At 38.8% G+C, this 18473-nt stretch overlaps 1 protein-coding gene and 2 non-coding genes across 3 annotated transcripts; 1 reads left to right on the top strand and 2 right to left on the bottom strand.

Annotated features, from left to right (window-relative positions):
• The first annotated feature begins 553 nt into the window (after positions 1-553).
• On the top strand, positions 554-749 carry LOC136225066 (U2 spliceosomal RNA). Its single transcript, XR_010686803.1, has one exon. It is a non-coding gene; the product is annotated as a U2 spliceosomal RNA (small nuclear RNA).
• A 2014-nt stretch (positions 750-2763) lies between these two features.
• Positions 2764-2835, bottom strand: TRNAE-UUC (transfer RNA glutamic acid (anticodon UUC)). Its single transcript has one exon. It is a non-coding gene; the product is annotated as a tRNA-Glu (tRNA).
• A 5679-nt stretch (positions 2836-8514) lies between these two features.
• LOC136221786 (protein CURVATURE THYLAKOID 1C, chloroplastic) lies at positions 8515-11896 on the bottom strand. Its single transcript, XM_066009213.1, has 7 exons — positions 11749-11896; positions 11508-11619; positions 9994-10088; positions 9712-9798; positions 9043-9105; positions 8814-8851; positions 8515-8723 (listed from the first exon to the last, which is right to left on the bottom strand). The coding sequence occupies exons 2-7, from the start codon at positions 11611-11613 to the stop codon at positions 8669-8671; spliced, it is 444 nt and encodes a 147-aa protein (XP_065865285.1). The 5' UTR covers positions 11614-11619; positions 11749-11896; the 3' UTR covers positions 8515-8668.
• Between the last annotated feature and the right edge of the window lie 6577 nt (positions 11897-18473).

Here is an 18473-nt window from a genome sequence, read left to right as displayed (position 1 = left end):
TCCATTACTGAAACTCATGTAAACAACCAATCAACATGAACAAGCTAAACATAAACATCAAATCCTTGACAATGAAAGGGAAAGTATGTCCTTCAAATTCTTTCACAGTAAACACATGTTGAAATATAAATCACAGTCAATTCGGAGGATTGGCTCTTTAATTCATGCTGAGATCAGGGAGATAAAAAGTTCAATCAAATCTACTTCTTCAATGACAGGAAATACGAGGTATGGGAATCCTCACTTCTCATGATCTTTCAATCATCTGTCACCATTTTCCTCACCTTCTCTGATTGAGATAGAGCCAGATTGGGGTGTTTGATTAAATAAATATTATCTTGTGTTTGTTTCTGGGTGATAATTCAAAGATTTAATTGTTAAATAAATCAATTTGAAGAAGAAAACTGAACTAAGAATTTCAATGAGTTCAGCAGGCGTTAGCTTATGTTGGTTTCATTCTGTAGTTTGTCATTTGCTATCCCACATCGGTAGTTTGGAGAGCAATAGAGGGGAACGCCAACTATAAATAAAGAAATTAAATGATGAAGAAGTCATACCTTTCTCGGCCTTTTGGCTAAGATCAAGTGTAGTATCTGTTCTTATCAGTTTAATATCTGATATGTGGGCCAATGGCCCACACGATATTAAATTAATTTTTTAAGGGGGAGAGTCCATCACAGTGGCTTGCTACTGGGCCTCTCATGTGTCGCCTAAGCGTTGCACTACAGCTTGGGCCTGGCGCACCCCTCCATTACAAGTTTGACATTTTGGGTTTAACAAATTCAGTATTTTGTTATTGTTGCATTTCTGTTTAATATATTTCATGGCTATTAATTACTGACAAGTTATTTACTTATTTAGAAAAAGTTGTATTTATTATATTCAAATTTGAATATTATTGAAAATTTTGTTTGAAGTATTTTTATGCTAATAGAAAAAAAATAGATTGAATGTGTTCACTGTATGGTTTTTATAAACGAACTTGAAAACTGTTTTGTTGCTCTTATTAGTTCAGCACTAACTTAGGCATCCTAACATTCCAGGTCCTTCTCGTCCCTCACCACCGGAGCCGCCAGCAGACCTTCTCTTCCTACCCTACCAGGCACACTCACTCAAGCGCATCTAGGACTACTCGCCTTACTGGCTTACCGTACTGACCAAAGACGGACATAGCGCACTGCCCACCCACGGATATGCTACTACGACCAGACAAGCCTTGAAGAAGACAGAAATGGTGCGACAACAAAGATTCATCCCCATACTGATCCTGATCCAGTGGGAGAGGAAAGCAAAGAAAGAAGAAGGCAAGGCCCTGAAGAGAAGGGTCAAAAATGCCGTCGTGCTTTCGCAAGCTAAGGAGCAAGGCGCCGGAAGAATACTCTTCCGCCTGAGCGCAGGTTCCCTCTATTTGAATTGAATGCTATCGTAATATTATCTTATCTTACGACTGCCTTTTGAAAGGGAAGGAAACCGGTGTAATCGAAAATCTCTCTCCTACGGAAAAGTGGCTTAAGAGTTTTAGCTCTTTCTTCGAAAGTCCCCCTACTGATAGATTGCTTAGTGTGATAGAGATAGAAGAGTTTACTAAATGAATTAGCGGGGGAGACGAAGCGAGCAAAAGATGTGATTAAATTCTTAGAGGGAAGACCAACTCTCATCTTTCCCAACCAAGAAGAAAGAAGATGAGCCGATTCAAGATGGAAGTGAAATGTGTACCTTAGCCGGGCTAGGCAGACTAAGAGATAGTTTGAATAGCTGGTTAGATTATTGGACAATTTTTCTTTTATCACGCCAATCCTCCCTTAAGCTAAAAAGTTTTAGCTAGTTGCTAGCCCTTCCTGCTACCGTTAACATTAAAGGGTTAGGTTAACATTCAAAACGAGTCCTTTGCTCTTGTAGTTTCTTTCCAACCAGTTGGAATTGCAATTGATGTCGGGCCAGTGGTAGTTCTCAGCCACCCATCCTATAAGACAGGGGCAGGGGCCACTACTTCTTCATTCAATTCAGGGGGGAGCACCTTTTGTTTCCCTGTCAAGAGATCCTCTTTCCTGATTCTAGCCGGTCTTGATAGGAGTATCCATATGTGAAAGCATCTAAAATTGCATAGCTGAAGGAAGTCGCTTTTAGAAGATCTTAGCTTAAATGATCGAATAGATAGAGAATGAAGTCGGAAGATGAAGATGAGACTCGCGGGTCTTATCGAATGAGTAAGGAAATGGGTTCTGAGAGATAACGGTGGAGGTAGGACTTAGTCTCACCGACTCCAGCGCCTTATAGTTATATAAAGGAAGAAAGATGCTGGAACACTCGACTATTGGTGTTTCGAATCAAACCCGTATACTAGCACAGGGGGTGGGAAAGGGGGGCCGAAAGAGTAAGGGGGCTCTTACCGCTTCCTTACGATAGGGCTCCCTTCAAACACTTTAGCCAAGCCTTCAGAAAGCCGGTTTCTGAATAAGCAAACCCAATAGGGCCAGACCTCTTGTTGGTCCTGGTTAAGACCACACTCACGGCAATGGCGTGCCGGAGTGCTCGCCCTCTACCAAAGAAGAAAAAGAACGCATGCATGGAGTCTGTCGGAAATTCGAAAATCTATGAAAAGACATCTAAGGCTAATAAAGAAAGAAAGTCCATTACTGAGAGAAGTGGTGATCTCGTCTTGCTTGCTGGAAGAGAGGAAGCTTCCGGACCACCTTTTTCAGCCAGATAGCGAGCGATCACTTAGCAATGAACACTAACTGAAAGCGGCCGAGAATGAGTACCTATCCCTTACGGGAATCGAACCCGTGTCTTCGACATGAAAAGACGATGTCCTAACCACTGGACGAAAGGGACCAAAAAGCCATTCTTCATATACCTCAGCTCCGAGAATAGAAGTGGTTCGTTTTCTTTCTATACGCAATTCACGATTTCGTTTGTGTTCATGTTGGCTATTTCTGATGTGAATTCGGCGGGTCGTCCCCCCTTCCTACGGGTTCTCCCACCGACCCAGTGATACACCAACCACGCTCCTTTCCTTTCTCCGATCATAAAGTCCCCTGATCTCTTTCTTTGTCTTTCATCCCCCCCTAAACAGAATAAGTAAGGCCCCGTTCTTTCTAATTCAAAAAAAGAAAAAATAGGGGCGGGGCGAAGCGCCCGTTTGAAGTGTCGAAGGCCTATGCTAAAGTAAGAAAGAAAGTACGTTAAGGTTACGAAGTCACTTTTTCTTTCTATAAAGAAAGGGAGGAAAAGGGCTTACTTTGTAAGGTCAGCTGGTTAAGAAAAGCCCACGGAGCGGTTATGAAATCGCTTAGCCGTTAATTAAGTAGTAGTGAGGCGTCAGTACGGAGTTGCGTCAGCTGTAGATATAGACTAGGCTAAGGGACGGACTTCATCTCTTCTATTCTCTTTACTTAGACCTTACACTTCCGCTGAGTCTAACGAGGCTCGGGTGCGGAGCCTTCCATTGTGGACCGAGACTACGCAAAGGTAGAACACCATAGAAACTTAGCTGACTTTATTATAAACCTTGATTTCGCTACGCTCAATAATAATCCAGAATAGCGGAAACCGGTTCGTGTTCCGCTTCCAAAGTAAGTCGTCTTTGCCCAAGTGTGAACTGCAGACGACTCTCCAGTGATTCCATTCCTTCTTTCTTTGGGTCACCCCAACCCGCATGGGAAGAAGAGGGTCAGCCAAACAGCGGTCCATTTTGTACATTTGCTGAGGCAGACCAATTAGGCCTTTTTGAAAAGGGAAGGGAACTTCTCACCGAAGGGGTAGTAGGAATGAAGGAGGCTAGAAGCGGTAGCTTCTAGAATGCAAGCTTATCCTTTCCTTTTTTTTAGAGCGTACCGCTATTGAAATAAGAAAAAACTGTTTATGGATGAAGTAATCGGAGTGACAAATGGTTACGGTTGCGGAAACCGGAGAAAGTAGGGAACCGTCAGTTACCTTTTGAATCAAAGTAGCGACAAGCCGAGTACTACAGGGGAAGCTTCGCTTCGTAGACAGCTTCGCTTCCTCGTCGCTTCTTTCTGGCGACTAGCTTCTCAAGTGGGTGGCTTGGTAAGCAACAAGCTACCTTCAGCATCGGTAAAATCCCTTAATAGGCCGGAATGGTGGGGAAGGAGGCCCCCCTACTTCAATGGAAAGGGGAGAATCGCCGCTTCACAGCCGTTCCTCTACAACTACCTTTCGCCCAACATGATCACAAACGAAGACAGAGAATTGCGTAGATAGGAGGAGGAAACGCCCACTTGTCCTGATCGGAACGATTGAAGAAAGAGAATGGTGGCCCCTTTCGCCCAGGGGACATCGTCGGAGAACAATGTCGGGGACAGGGTGAGAACCTTTCGTTGGTTACGCCCTTTAAGTGTTGGTTCTTCCATATTTAGATATGGAGATAGATCCAGAGATAGAGATCTATATCTTTCTTTTCTATCGATAGATGGATGATATATTGATCAATGGATATTGATCTGGTTTCAAGATAAGATCTATGAACAAGAGAGATCCCTAAAAAAAGAAATATCCATTAAAGAAAAGAGATGAATAAATAGATAGGGCGGAGCCAGCTGAAGGAAGGTCGCGTTAGCGCCCCTGCACTCTTTCTAAAAGTAAGAAGCGCGAAACTTTACTTTGAGAAAGAAGGGCCTTCTATTAGAATATTTGTAATACAAGACGCGTTAGCTTATCTGCAGTCATAGGGGGGTTCAGAAAGGATCTGCTCGTAGATAGAGACTGAAACCGGGGCGGGGCTAGGGGCGGATGTAGCCAAGTGGATCAAGGCAGTGGATTGTGAATCCACCACGCGCGGGTTCAATCCCCGTCGTTCGCCCATCAATAAATGGACCATTTGTTACGGAGACACAAGACCAACCTAGAATTTTTTTTTCTGCAATGCATCTCTTGGCTTTCAAACGCATCCAAGCAATTGGTATCCGATTGAAACATAGAAAGCATAGATTCGCGTCGCCTACTTGCTGAAAGCACAAATGGAATGGCTGCTCATTTTTTGTATGGTATGAAGTTTTTAAGACCTCACTAATCAGCCTTACACTTTTATTTTTAGTTCATAATGAATAATGAATTAAATAAACCCCAGATGAAGAGAGAATCTCCCCTCCCTTTTACTAAACCATGGAGAGCCCGAGTAGTTTACCGGGCAAATTTAGTTGTCGTGACGATATCTTTCTTAGTGGAAGATCGGAAAAGACTGATCTTCATCACGAGACTGATCGGATCTGCCGCCCTCGACAACTGCCTCTCCTTCTCTTGGGTATCTGTTGAGTCTGCCCTGTGCCGAACTGACGCCAACTCTTGCTTCTTCTGTTGTAAAGAACGTTGAATATGTCCAAACGAGTGTTTGTTCCAGAGCCGAAGATTAAGATTAGTACGACACGATTTAATCTTTTGACTGACTCGATAAAGGGCTGATCCATTAACTAGGCTATTCCAAGCTGTAGTGACAACCTCCTTGCACTCGCTGTGGCTCAGCCACATCGACTCGAATCGAAATAACTTCTTCTGGGGCCTGGATACCCTTGGTTGACCTTGACTATTAAGTAGTATAGGATCATGATCTGAAGTGGAGGCTACCTAATGTTTGACCACAGCTAGGGGAAATAACTTACACCAAGAAGCCGTAGCCGCAGCTCGATCTAAGCGCTCTCGTACTTCTCCGCCGGCCTTTCTTCGATTTGACCATTTGAAAGCATGTCCCATGTACCCAAGATCATGTAGGGTACAGTCTGCCAACGCCTCTCTGAAGGCTCGCACTCGGTGCTCGATCTTCATCTTCCGACCCTGTCGTTTCACTAATGTGCAGAATTTCATTATAATCACCGATAAAGAGCCATGGGAGGTTTGACTGGTTGCTTAGTCTTCTGAGGAGTTGCCAAGAATGTTTTCTCTGCGAGGCTTTGGGATGTCCATAAAATCCAGTTAAACGCCAACGCTTCCTATCCAGCAAGGGGAACCCACCCTCCTCCTCGCTATTCTCCACCCTCTGACCTGTTTTCTCCCCTCGTAAGCTAGTTCGAGCGTCTCCGAACCCATTGACTTGAAAGCAGTTCAAGTTTTTCCCTATAGTTAGTGCCCTCAAGCAAGGCCCCAAAGAAAGGCACAGTCCAATACCCCATTAGGTGGGGAATCCTCTCTCTTTCTGCCAGTGCCACCCTCTTCCTCTAGCCCGGGGTTAGGAAAGAAAGTTCTCTCATCTCAAGCAAGCCCACCTCTCCTGCCAGCTCGTATGTTGCCAAACCTCGTTTCGTACTTAAGGGCGAGTTGTTTGTCTCCAGTAAGAAAGCCCACAAGGAAGAAGCTAACCTATGATTTAGTCGAGTTGGGGAGTGGAACAACTACCTTACCAGTCTATCGGGACTCTACCTATTTGGTGGATTCTTGCCCTTAATTCCGCTCCTTCGCTCTCCGTTCCTTCTTCCTTCTAGGCAAGTAAGGGCATAAAAACGTACGGACCTTTCAAATATTTATTTTAGAAGTCTTGATACAGAGTATTAAAAAATACAAAAAATTGTCTGAAATGTTTTTTACTACAGCTCTATATAAGAATAACCTCCAATTTGTTATAAAAAAATTCGGTCTCAACTTGGGCCGGTTATAAATAACAATAACCTCCCAAATGTTAATTGTTATACATAATCCAAGTTCCACCTTTAGAAACTATACCTCTATATAGGAATAATTATGTAAATAATGTATATATGTATTAAGGATTTAAACAAAATTTATTAAAAAATTTAAAAATTATTGAGATTAAATATGAGTTGGCACACAAATTCCAACTTTAACTATAAATTCTTACCATTTTCCCATAAAACTCTTTTCTTTATGTATTGAAAACTAAACTCAAAACTCTTCCAATTCTTTAGGTATTGGAAATAAAACTCGTAGACTTGATATGCTGAACATTAATTTGTTTTATTAAACTAAACTCAAAACTCTTCCAATTCTTTAGGTATTGGAAATAAAACTCGTAGACTTGATATGCTAAACATTAATTTGTTTTATTAAACTAAACTCAAAACTCTTCCAATTAGAGAGTTCTTATTGTTGTTAAATTTATAAACTTTAAGTGTTAGATTTTTTTTTTTGGGTACCAAACTCTATATAAGAATAACATCCCAATTGTTATACAAATTGTCCGGTCCCAAACGTATTCCTATATAGAGGTTTTACTGTATTACTGAAATAGTTATAAACCGAAGTTAGAGTGCCAAATTAGTCCATTCAAAAATACAAACAAACTAATAGTTAAATAACGGTCGGTCAATTTAATATTTCATTCAATTATTTTGAACAGAGCTTTACGCAGAATTAAGTCCAATAATGTTATTTCTTATTTTGGTCTGAGCTTATAATTTCTACGATTAATGAACTTATAATTTTTTTTTTAATGAATTGATCAAGTATGTATGTATACTTCTAACTGCAGAATATAAATCCAATTATGTTATTGTTATTTCTTAATTTATATCAGTTTTTAAACATAGAAATGTTATATTTTCTTTTTCAAAAGAAAGCATACAGTAAAAAAAAACTACGTAAATTTTTAATGACGTGATGTATTGACTAATTTATATCACTAATTTATTTTATTAAGCTGTCATGATAAAAACATTAGTTTATCAACATATCATGTGATAAACTTAATAATATTGTAAAAAGTGTTGGTCAAATTGAAAACTGTGTAAAACGCATGTTTTTTCATCTATTTACAAATCAATGAAACCAACATTCCGTTCAATCCGATACAAGAAGTAGCACTAATAATGAACACACATAAATAAATATATATATACTTCACCACCAGATGGACCAAATGCACAGTCACCATTAGATTTAGATTTATTAGAATCTTAAGTTGGAAATTAAAATCATTACAAGACTTAAAATCAATAAATCTTAAATCTAATAGTGACTAATTAAACCATTCGAATAACAATGACTGACTAAATTTATTAAAATCATTCCAAGACTTAAATCTAACAGTAATTGATCAAATTCAGTTGATCAATCAGAGTCCATCTGAACATTACTATCGCTTTTAGTATAGATTTGACTCTCAAGTCCTATGTTTCATTGCCAGCTTAATACATCACTTGCGAAATTCAAAAAACCGGTTGCTCTATAAACACATAAAATGTTTTTCTAGACTCATGAACTTCCTTAAAGTGATATGATCAACTCTTAAATCCGCATGGCCTAAGAGAGGATTTGGAAAAAATTGATTTGTATATCAATTTAAGCAAGTTGCAGCTCACTGTAAGCAAGTTAAGGGGATCAATAGGTCATTTTCAGACAATCAATATGTCATTTTAAACAAACCTATGAGACTAAAGAAATACTATATAAGTTTATCAAGTTCACTTTTAAGATGCCTTTGAAGGGCAAATCCAAATACAATGCAAGGCTACAGCCTAATTCAATAAGCACAAAGCAGAGCAATGCATATGCAATTCTGGGAAATGAAGTGTAATCTATCAAAATCTAGCTGTTCTGCTAACAACATCAATGAAATTTCAAACTCTGAAATGACTTGAGATAGCAAAAACACAAGTATTGGTTGTTCAGTTCCATCAATAAAGATGCATCATATCTTTGGAAATAAACAAGTCTTATCTTCTATTATATTACACACTCAAATTGCTTTTATCTGCCTAACTCACTGTCCCAAAATGGCTGATACTGATTTGTTGATAATCTGGAATAGTTCTTCCCTGTCACCAAATAAAAGTAAAGTCACTTCCAAATTACAAGGACCAACTCCACATCTTAAGACAACATTACAACCAATTCAATTTACTTACCGGTCAGGTTTGAATAAGAGATATCGGTATACAAACCACTGTAATCGATAGACAAAACTTAAGTTAGAATACTAAATACGCATCACCTAAATGAACTTCTTCTTACAAAGACACTAATTTGTAAAGTGATCAAGATATAAGGAACTAAAATGAAGGGAAGTAAGAATAATTTTTATGCACAATTAGTTGTAAGATTTACTTGGTACTGCTGCTAAATCCGTATACTTACTGTAGAATAAAGTATGCCGATAAGTTCCATCGCATTTGGGATAAGCGGCAACTTGTCAACGGCCTATTAACATCATGTACCAAATGAAAAAAAAACAAAACTATCAGGACTCTAAACCATGGAACAAACTAGTTAATATAATGTCAAAGAAAAGGGTCTCAATCTGTTCCATCATCCAAGGCCAAGGAACAATTGATCATAATGAAAATTATATGAATATGTAATGAAAATTATATGAATCTTCCAAAAAAAATAATGAAAATTATATGAATATGTAAAATAGTTTTCATAAACCTTTTATATGTTATGATTATGAACAATATATGATTCTAACAATTGTCTGAAATTTGGTTTTCTAATCTCAGTTTGGAGCCATATCTGAAATTGAGAGTGCTATAAGAGCCTCGAGTTTACACAACGAGAAATGTATCGATTTCAACTTCTATTGGGCAATCATTTTAAGACAGAACGAAGAAAATGTTTGTGGAAACATTGTATGAACACAATTGCTGGAAGATGTTTTTTTTCTACTGATTACATGAATTAAACATTATTCATCGTCAATTTCCATAGTACTCCTGATTTATTAACTCTTGGCTGAACATCTGTCTACTAAATCAATATGGTATTATTCTATAACATTCGAAGGAATAAAGTCGTGGTCATTACCGATACAAGATTTGCCGAAGCCCATACGCCTACTATAGCTGCAAAACCGAAGCCAAATAGAGCAAATCGATCTTCAGGGCTATCCCACTGTTTAAAGAAGAATAAGGTAATAAAAGAAACATATAAATATTCCAAGTTCAACATAACAAAGAAAACAAGATGTCAACTTTGCATCTCAGTAGAAACCATAAATACAAGAAGTAGAGAAAAGAGAAGCAATCAGATAGATTGACCCGAAACACCACATGAATAATCATAGAGAATGATAAGAGAAAGACTCACAACATTCTGCACAGACTCAAGTAGGCTGAGGGATGTTGAAGGTTCAGAGCCTTCACCAGCTGCCTTCAAAACAACTCTAACACCATTCTGTCTCTCTGCATTTCAAGATGATCAAGTACTGAGATAAAAACATGGATGCCTGAAGGATTTAATCCAGGTGACAAACTATCTACATGAACTTGCTACTGCAAAGATTCACACTACTTAAAGTCTTAAACTTTATTCATCCTGTGGATAATAACATCAATCACAACTTAAACCTTCAACGCCATCCCCCAAACTTTAATTGACAAATTTCAATTTATTTTGACATGAAACTGCGATTTCTATTGAAAATACCATTAGTTTTGATTTTTGAAAGGAAAACCTATCATCAATTTATCATAACTACAGTCAGAGTAAGTCAGAGTAACAACAGATGTTTGTTTTTGCTCTGCTGATTGTCAATGAACCATTTGATAGAAAAGCTTAAACAGATAGGTACGCCCAAGATAGCTTCTATTATTATCTATGACAATGCCATCCCATGGGAATGCCCCTTGGGCTTGGAGGGTGTATAATAAAGGTCCATCCCACCGTGTGTTGAAATTTCACAAACAAATGAAGTTGTCAAGATTAAACTCTCCTAAGACAGGTCTAAGAGTCTCTAATTACCAGAGATTATAATAAAACTATTCTTGGACCAAACGGTCGAGGGCTCGATTCCTAACAACCTCATTTATTGATGAATTTAAACACATGATCGGATGGGTATGTGTTGTGCACGTTTCAAACTCAATGAGCATTTGCGTGTAGGGTGTGTCAAAGATTGATACAAGATCTATGATTGGGCCTATCAGCTTGAGCTTTTAGTTCAAAGAGTTCCATGACAAACCAAAAGCTCAAGCTAATAGTTAAGCACGATCATGGATCTTATATTAATTTCTGACACAGCCATAGGCAAATGCCCCTGGGCTTGCAGCTTGTACAACACAGCCCATCCCACCATCTGTTCTTAATTTCACAAATTAACGAGGTTGCAAGGACTCAAACCCTCATCCGTTATCCATGAGACTCTGATACAATGTCATGGAGGCTCAATCATATATCTTATATTAATCTCTAAAACTAATAACATATCAACTAACCATTTGAGTCAAAAACTTAAAAACTTATGCTAACAGGTAATACTCAGCAATAGAACCTAGAGCTAAAATGAACATAATTTCAACTCTTATATCTAGAGGGTCAAAAGAATAACCGATACATATTAGCCAATGAACCCATTTCAGATAATGATTGAATTGATTTTCACATTCATTAGGAAATTTAAGTCATAAATAGGATTAACAATTAACATTCTATTCCAATCAGAATTTTCACAAGAAGGAACAGAAAGCAAAGGAATATATCTCCTCCAAGGGAATAATTAAGTTTGAAAAGAGTAAAAATACAGCTGAAACAAACCAGAGTTGAGATGAACTTAAAGTGAAGTGAAAGCATAAGTATATCTTTAAAGAATCAACATAGCTTACCTCTAATGGGTGAAAATGGAAGTTGTTGACAAGTCCGGAAAAGGGTACTTCTAACAGGGACCAGCAATGCTGGATGAGGCAAGTTCGCAACAATAATAGAAGCCATGTCTACCTGCAACAATAGAAAACATTAAGAGAAAGATAAATCAGAGCTTGATTAGTGGGATTTAGGCACAAATCCAATTATCCGGAGAACATAAAAGGAGTGTAGTGAAGAAAACAGGGTTTGTGTAAATTTCACCTTCGGTTTGCAGGGAGAAAGAGAGAGAGAATAGAGGGAGCTATTTTCGCCACAGGAATGAATATTTGGGCCTTGTGGCCGAGAAGGTTGGAGTAGCAATGTTTGATCAGGTGAGGCCAATCCTAAGATATCACAACATGTTATCGCCTCCTACCCCTCATTTAGGTACCAACAACTTTTCCATCCCTTATTATATTCCTTTAATAATGTTTAGGGTAAATTTCAAATAAAACCTTTGTGGTTTCACTAATTTTCAGATAAAGGACTGTGGTTTACTTTTTGTCAAAACAAAGGTTGAAGTTTCACACTTGGATTAATGCTATTAAAACCATCTTTAACGATCCGAAAATGAAAATTTTCAAGAATTAAAGTTGTTCAATGTCATATTTTCTATGGAACTACATTTTCGATTTTCAAAAATCATCTTTTTTGGAACTTTCTCTCTCTAAACATTAACTTTCTCTCTCTTTACCAAACTTCATCTAAATAATCTCAAAATAAAAAAGTTGAAGAATTAAAGTTGCTTAGAATATTAGTAGTTCTTAAAATATGTCATTTTTGAAGTCGTCAATGGTGATTTTAATATTATCAATCGAAAAAGTCCTTATTTTGCTAAAGTTGAAAACCTCAATCCTCGTTTTGACAAAAAGTAAACTACAATTCTTTATCTGAAAATTAGTGAAACCACATGGGTTTTATTTGAAATTTACCCTAATGTTTATATATATATAAAAATATTCATGTGATTATAAACCAAATAATTAAAGGTTTATATTTTTTTTAAAATGATAAGGTATCAAAATAGATCTTTGGGTTTTTGGGAGGTATCAATTTAGAATCCATGTATAAAATAGCATCTCTATAAACTTAACGTTTAAAAAAGAGTACAAATTTAGCATCTTTGTAAACTTAACATTTCATTATCGAAACCTAAATTTTTTTCTCCCTGATGATCGTGAACCAAACCCTAGACCCCTTCAACCATGACCGTCGACCACCCTTCGCCGTCCCACCTGACAACCAGACTCCTCCGAATACGCCACCGGATACCGTGAAAATCTCCTGGAGAGATATTGCTGCTAACAAGGCGGCCCAAACGCCTCCGCGAACCCGAGTTGATTTGTGCGCAGCAGGGTTAGTCAAAATCGAGGCGAATGAAACAAACCCGCTTCACCCAAAAATCACCATTGATCCCGAATTGAAAAAGAAACTAGCCAAACCATGGGAGAAGGACCTCGTGATCAAGCTTCTGTTGGTCCCGTGTGATTAGTTCCAAGGGGGGGTTAGGAACTAATGTAACTTTTTCGCTAATTAATCTTGCTGACTTGATAATTTTAATGAGTTTATTAACTCAGTTTTGGTCAGCTTGGTCGATCTTAGTGTGAGACAGCTTTAGTCAGATGTTGACTAAGATTGTTTCACTTGTGAGTTGGGAATTGACACTTTTGTGGTCAGCTTCCAACTCAGCACTCTAATTTTACTCAATGTCAGCTTTAAACAGTTTATATGCTGAGTGAGTATAACAAACAACACATGTACATATATATATATATATATATATATTGAGAGAGTTAGAAATTACTCAGTATGACTTATTCTGGTTCGGCCTCTTCGCCTACGTCTAGTCCCCAGACTCCTCCGGGCTTTTAGAATCCAATACTGAGCTCTTTAAAGGTAGAGCACAAACCGGTTACAAGGCAGTTGAATATGCAAGAGTACCTTCCTCTATTCGTCTACTCAACTCCTACTAAGTGCTACAACCCATCACCTAGATTTCTCTACCACTGAGTATTTACAACCAAATACTCAGCACAACACTCTCAATTCACAATTGATACAATTTGCTCTTTTTCAGATAAAGAACACTTTAGATGATTACAAAACAATCAATCTAGCATTTACACAAGGAATAGAAAGTTGGTGTAAGATCTCTTTCTTGTTTTTGAGTGCTTTGAATTTGTATCTTTCTCACTTGTATTTTCTGTATTAATTCGACAATGATCCAAGAGAATTGCTTGTCCTTTTATAGTTGTATTTTGAGGATCAAATGATTTGAATTTGATTTGTCCGTTGAGTCCAAAACGGCTCTTTTGGGGGACAAACTTCTGGCCAGCTTCAGATGTGCAGGCCAATCTTGTTTTCTGATTTCTTCAGTTGTCAGGCTTGTCTTCTTCCTGCAGGCTTTGTCTTCTTGCGGCAGTTTGTCTTATAGCAACGAATAGTTGACCCATGCATCTCGGAATTTGGCTTTTGCGTAATTCCAAGGCTTCAATTATTGGTGCAGACAGTTGTCGGATTTATCTTTTAGCTAACGGATCATTCATGCTGTCCTGAAGATCACTCAACTTCACTTCGATAGTCATTGTCTTTGATTGTCACCAAATCTCAAACTGAGTTCTTTTTCACTCAGCTTCCATGGTCAGCTTCGTTCTGCAAGATCTAGTTCTGAAGCAGACTTCTTTTATGCTGAGCTTCGTTCCACTCAGCTTCTTTGATCAACTTCTTTCTTAAGCTGTTGTTTTCAAGATGACTTATCTTCTCTTGTGCTGAGTTGCTCTTCACTCAGCTTGTGTTGTGTTCTCATGCTGACTTTGTCCTGTTTTAATTTTTATTTCTTTTTGCATTTATGTTTATACTCAATATTGAATAAACAGATTAGTACAATTAAATCAAAGCACTTAAATTTAATTGTCTCTTAATCATGGATTAAACTTAAATGATTTTGTCAAATCAAAATCTTGTGGAAAGGTGTTTCAACAAACTCCCCCATTTTGATGTTGGCAAAATATTTAATTTATGGAACTCAGTATTGAAATTCCCATGATTGAATTACTTTTTATTCTTCCGAAATTACTCCCCCGTAAGGGTTGCATATATTGTCTTAACTTAACTCTAAACCTTCTAAGATTTAATTGAGAAATAAGGGAAGACCTATTTATACTGACTTAGTTCAATTCTAGACCTTCTAAGATTTAATTCAGATGAGCCTAGGTCAACTTTCAGAAGAGTTCAATGTTTACTCAGTTTGATACATGAATAGTTTTGGTATCAGAGTTTATGTGCGGATGTATCAGAGTTAATGTGTACTGAGTATATTTTTAATTTTGAATTTATTTGTTTGTTCAATTTTAGATAGATCAGCATATAGTATAATAGTAAGCATCACTTATGAAAAACAATGTGTATGAAAAGATGCTTAAGATGATATAAATGGTCAGCATACAAAATACACAAGTCAATTTCTTAAAGCTAATCTTGAGCTACCCATTTGCCTTTGTCTTTCCTCTTTTGCTTACTGCCTGAAGTTTCTCCTGCCTTTGGCTGAGTTCCATCAGCTTGTGCTTTCTCCCCCGTTTTGCCACCATCAGGCGGAGGAGGGATGAAGGTTTCATTGAGAGCAACACGAGTTAGCTTGACCGAATACGCCTTGAGACGTTTCGTGCTTTCAAATAACCCATCAAGCACTGGGACTCCATCATCCAGAACTGAACCGAGGACTCGAACAGATGTGCTGATCATGCTGAGTATGTATTCCTGTGATTTAGTTAGCCATGATATTGCGTCAGTTAGCTGGCCATAAGATTGATGGTACATTCGAAGTACAGCCTTGTCGTAAATTTCACGCTGAGCGTTTATGTGACGCACATGTCTAAATAAGCTTTGAGTAGTTTGTAGGATAGTATTGGTTTTCACCAAGTCAGTTTCCATTTCCTCTTTACTCAGGTTTAGAAGACTAACAGCTTCGCTAATTTCATCCATCGAACATTGGGAAGTTGAGGAGAGAAGGTCACGAGTGCTAGTCAGCTCAAAAGTCAGCTTGGTAAAATAGTGACTTAACTCAGCAGATGTAGCATAGCCCATGTTGACTGCAGGTAGAGCGTTGATTTGTCCCTGAAGTGAATTCATATGATTCACCATCATCAATTGCAGTTCGGCCAGCTTGACAATAGATTCTTGCCTGGGTTGCTGGGCTTGGACCGAGGTCATGACACTTACTAAATCTTTGAGATTTTTGATCTCATTGAGAAGCTGAGTGACAGATGAGAATTCTTGTGATTCAGCATTGGCAGACCCAGCAGCATCGGCATGAGAAGTGTTTAAATCCTGGAGAAGATTTTGAGCCGAGTCAATGATGTGACGTCCAGACTCAGTTGCATGAAGATAGGCAAATTGTGCCTCAGGATTTAGCTCAGTGGCCGGGATTCTAGTAGCACCAGATGGAGGAGGTGTTTGGTGCGGTCCTTGAGTGGAAGTGTCAGTATGGTCAGCAACTGGACTTTGATTTTGATTAGCAGCAGGAACTGACTGCTCAATATTCTGCGAAATGTGATGGGAAGGAGGTGGATCCGCAGAGATATTTACCTGCTCAACATGGACTTGAGTTGGTTTAGGAAGAGGCACCTCAGGTTGAGCAGGATTTTCCTTAGCTTGCTTGTTTCCTTGAGCAGCTAGGACTTCGAGCTCTTGCTCGGCTTGGTTTGGATTTTCTGGAGTCTTGGCGTGTTGCTCAGTATGAGTAACAGAGGCTTGTTTTTCCTGTGTAGAGGACTCAGTATGCCTTGAGAAGAACTTAAATTTTAGATCCGTGAGGTCAGTGATTTGATCCCTCAGAGGCGAATCATCTAGGAGGTCAATGACTGGAGATTTGTGGGCCATCTTCTTAAGCCTTTTCAACTTTTTGGTCTTTGGAGGAGAAGGGTCAGCAGGAATGGAATCAAGAGATGACTCTACCCCGAGATCAGTGTTGAGGCCTTCCATGACTATTTCTTGCTCTGTGAGCTCAGCATCAACTGTCTTACTCTGTACAGCTGGATTTTCAACTTGCCCAAGATTCCCTGTTTGTTCTTGCTCAGCATGAGCTTCTTGATGTTGCTCAACATCCTCATCACTATCATACTGACCTGCATTGTTTCTTAGTTCTTCTGCTTCTTGATCAGCAGGGATTTGCTCAAGGTCAATCTCTTGGCTTCTCATGAAGTGAGAATCATCAGGAACCTCAAAGCCAAGAGGGACAACATCAATTGGTCTTGGATCAGAAATTTTCTTTTTCTTCTTCAGAGGGGTTTCCTCACTTTCCAGTTCTTCAAGCTCATCTTGCCTCTTTCTTTTCTCTGCTGACTTACCCTGCTCAGCATCAATTTTCTTTCCCTTTGAGACAATCCGGATTTTCTTTGGAACAGCATCAACATCTTTTGAGCTGGTTTGGGTTGCTTTCTGTTTCCGGTCAGCATCAGCGTTTTTCACTTGCTTTCCCTTCCTGGTCAGCATACCCTTGTCTTCCTCAGCTTCACCTGCAACCTTCTTTCCCTTTTTCAACTTTGTTGGTTGATCAAAAGCCAAACCAAACAGGATACCAGCAGTGATCTCAGTTCCCCAGACTTCGATCTCTTCAACCAAACTAACTTGATAATCCTTGAGGATTTTGGTGATGAGGGATCCTAACCTAAGCGTACCTGAACTTCGTAGAAATCCGCCAATGAGAAAGACTGGCATGTTCAGAGGCTGGTAGGTCAGCATGTGCCAGATGAAGCACTGCTCGAAATTCGTTGCTGAGGAGGCGCAGTTGACTTTTGGAAAGATAAAATTGGTCAGGATGTAATGGGCCATCTTTTGGTCTCGACCCATGCAAGTACTAGATACTTCTCCTACGTAACCGGGAGGTCTACAGAATTTAGCTGGGAATTTAATCTTACCATGGTCGTTTGTGGTTCGAAGTTCTGTCCTTTTGTTCTTCAGCTTCAGCAACTTAGCCAGATAGGGAGGATTGATGAAAATCTCCTTTCCCTGGACCTCAGTGACCAAGTAATCCCTATTATCATTGGCTACTTTCAGGTTAGTGTAGAACTCCTTCACCAGTTCAGGATAGGTAGCCTCACGAATGGAGAATAGTCCTTCCCAGCCGTTTTTAGATATCCATTCGCAGAAGGGTTTCTCTGCTTCCACAAACCCTTTTGAGAACCAACGTGAATGATCAATCTTGTCCCCCTTAACGTGGTTGTATACTAGTGAGTAGGTTCTGGGTTTCTTACCTTTCTCCTTCTGAGACTTTTTCGATGAGCCAGCTTGGTCAGCTTTGGCGTTTTTGGCGATGGTGTTGTCCTGAGTTTGGTCAGGCTGACCACCTTCTTGGGATTCTGTTGATGTTTCTTCATACTCCTCCTGAGTAGAAGATGAAGGATTTTCATCGGAGTGATTTTGATCATAATCAGCTCCGGAGAGGTTTTGGGAGTCATACATTTTCTTAAGAGTTTTTGAAGGATCTGGGATTTTTGAGAGTTGGAAATAGAATGCCAGAGATTTTTGAGCGTAAAGAGTAGGAAATGGGAACTCTTCCACTATTTATATTGTTACCGAGGAGATCTGATTCGTTGAATTGGCCATTTTTCCTCGAGATGATAAATCGACAATTATTCTGACATTTATGACACATATGGCGTATGTATCTTTCCAATAATTATGCTTACGTCATCCTAGGTGGCTATTCAATACGCGTGCTAGCATTAATTACGCAACGAAACTTTACTCGGCATTTGGAATATCAAACGTCTTGGAACTTTGAGTAGTCAGTTTTGTGTGGATGAATTGTTCAGCGTGCTTAGTAACACAGCATAGGAATAATCACTCAGTATGTATGTCTACTCAGCATAGGGTGATTTCATGTCATTTTTAACTCAGCATGCAACAGTTACTAATTTATCACAAATCACTCAGCATGGTAATCACTC

The sequence above is a fragment of the Euphorbia lathyris genome, chromosome 3 (assembly GCF_963576675.1).
Source record: "Euphorbia lathyris chromosome 3, ddEupLath1.1, whole genome shotgun sequence".
In the NCBI taxonomy this organism is placed as follows: domain Eukaryota; kingdom Viridiplantae; phylum Streptophyta; class Magnoliopsida; order Malpighiales; family Euphorbiaceae; genus Euphorbia; species Euphorbia lathyris.
Note: the sequence above shows the minus strand (reverse complement) of the source record. Positions and strands in the feature narration are given on the sequence as shown.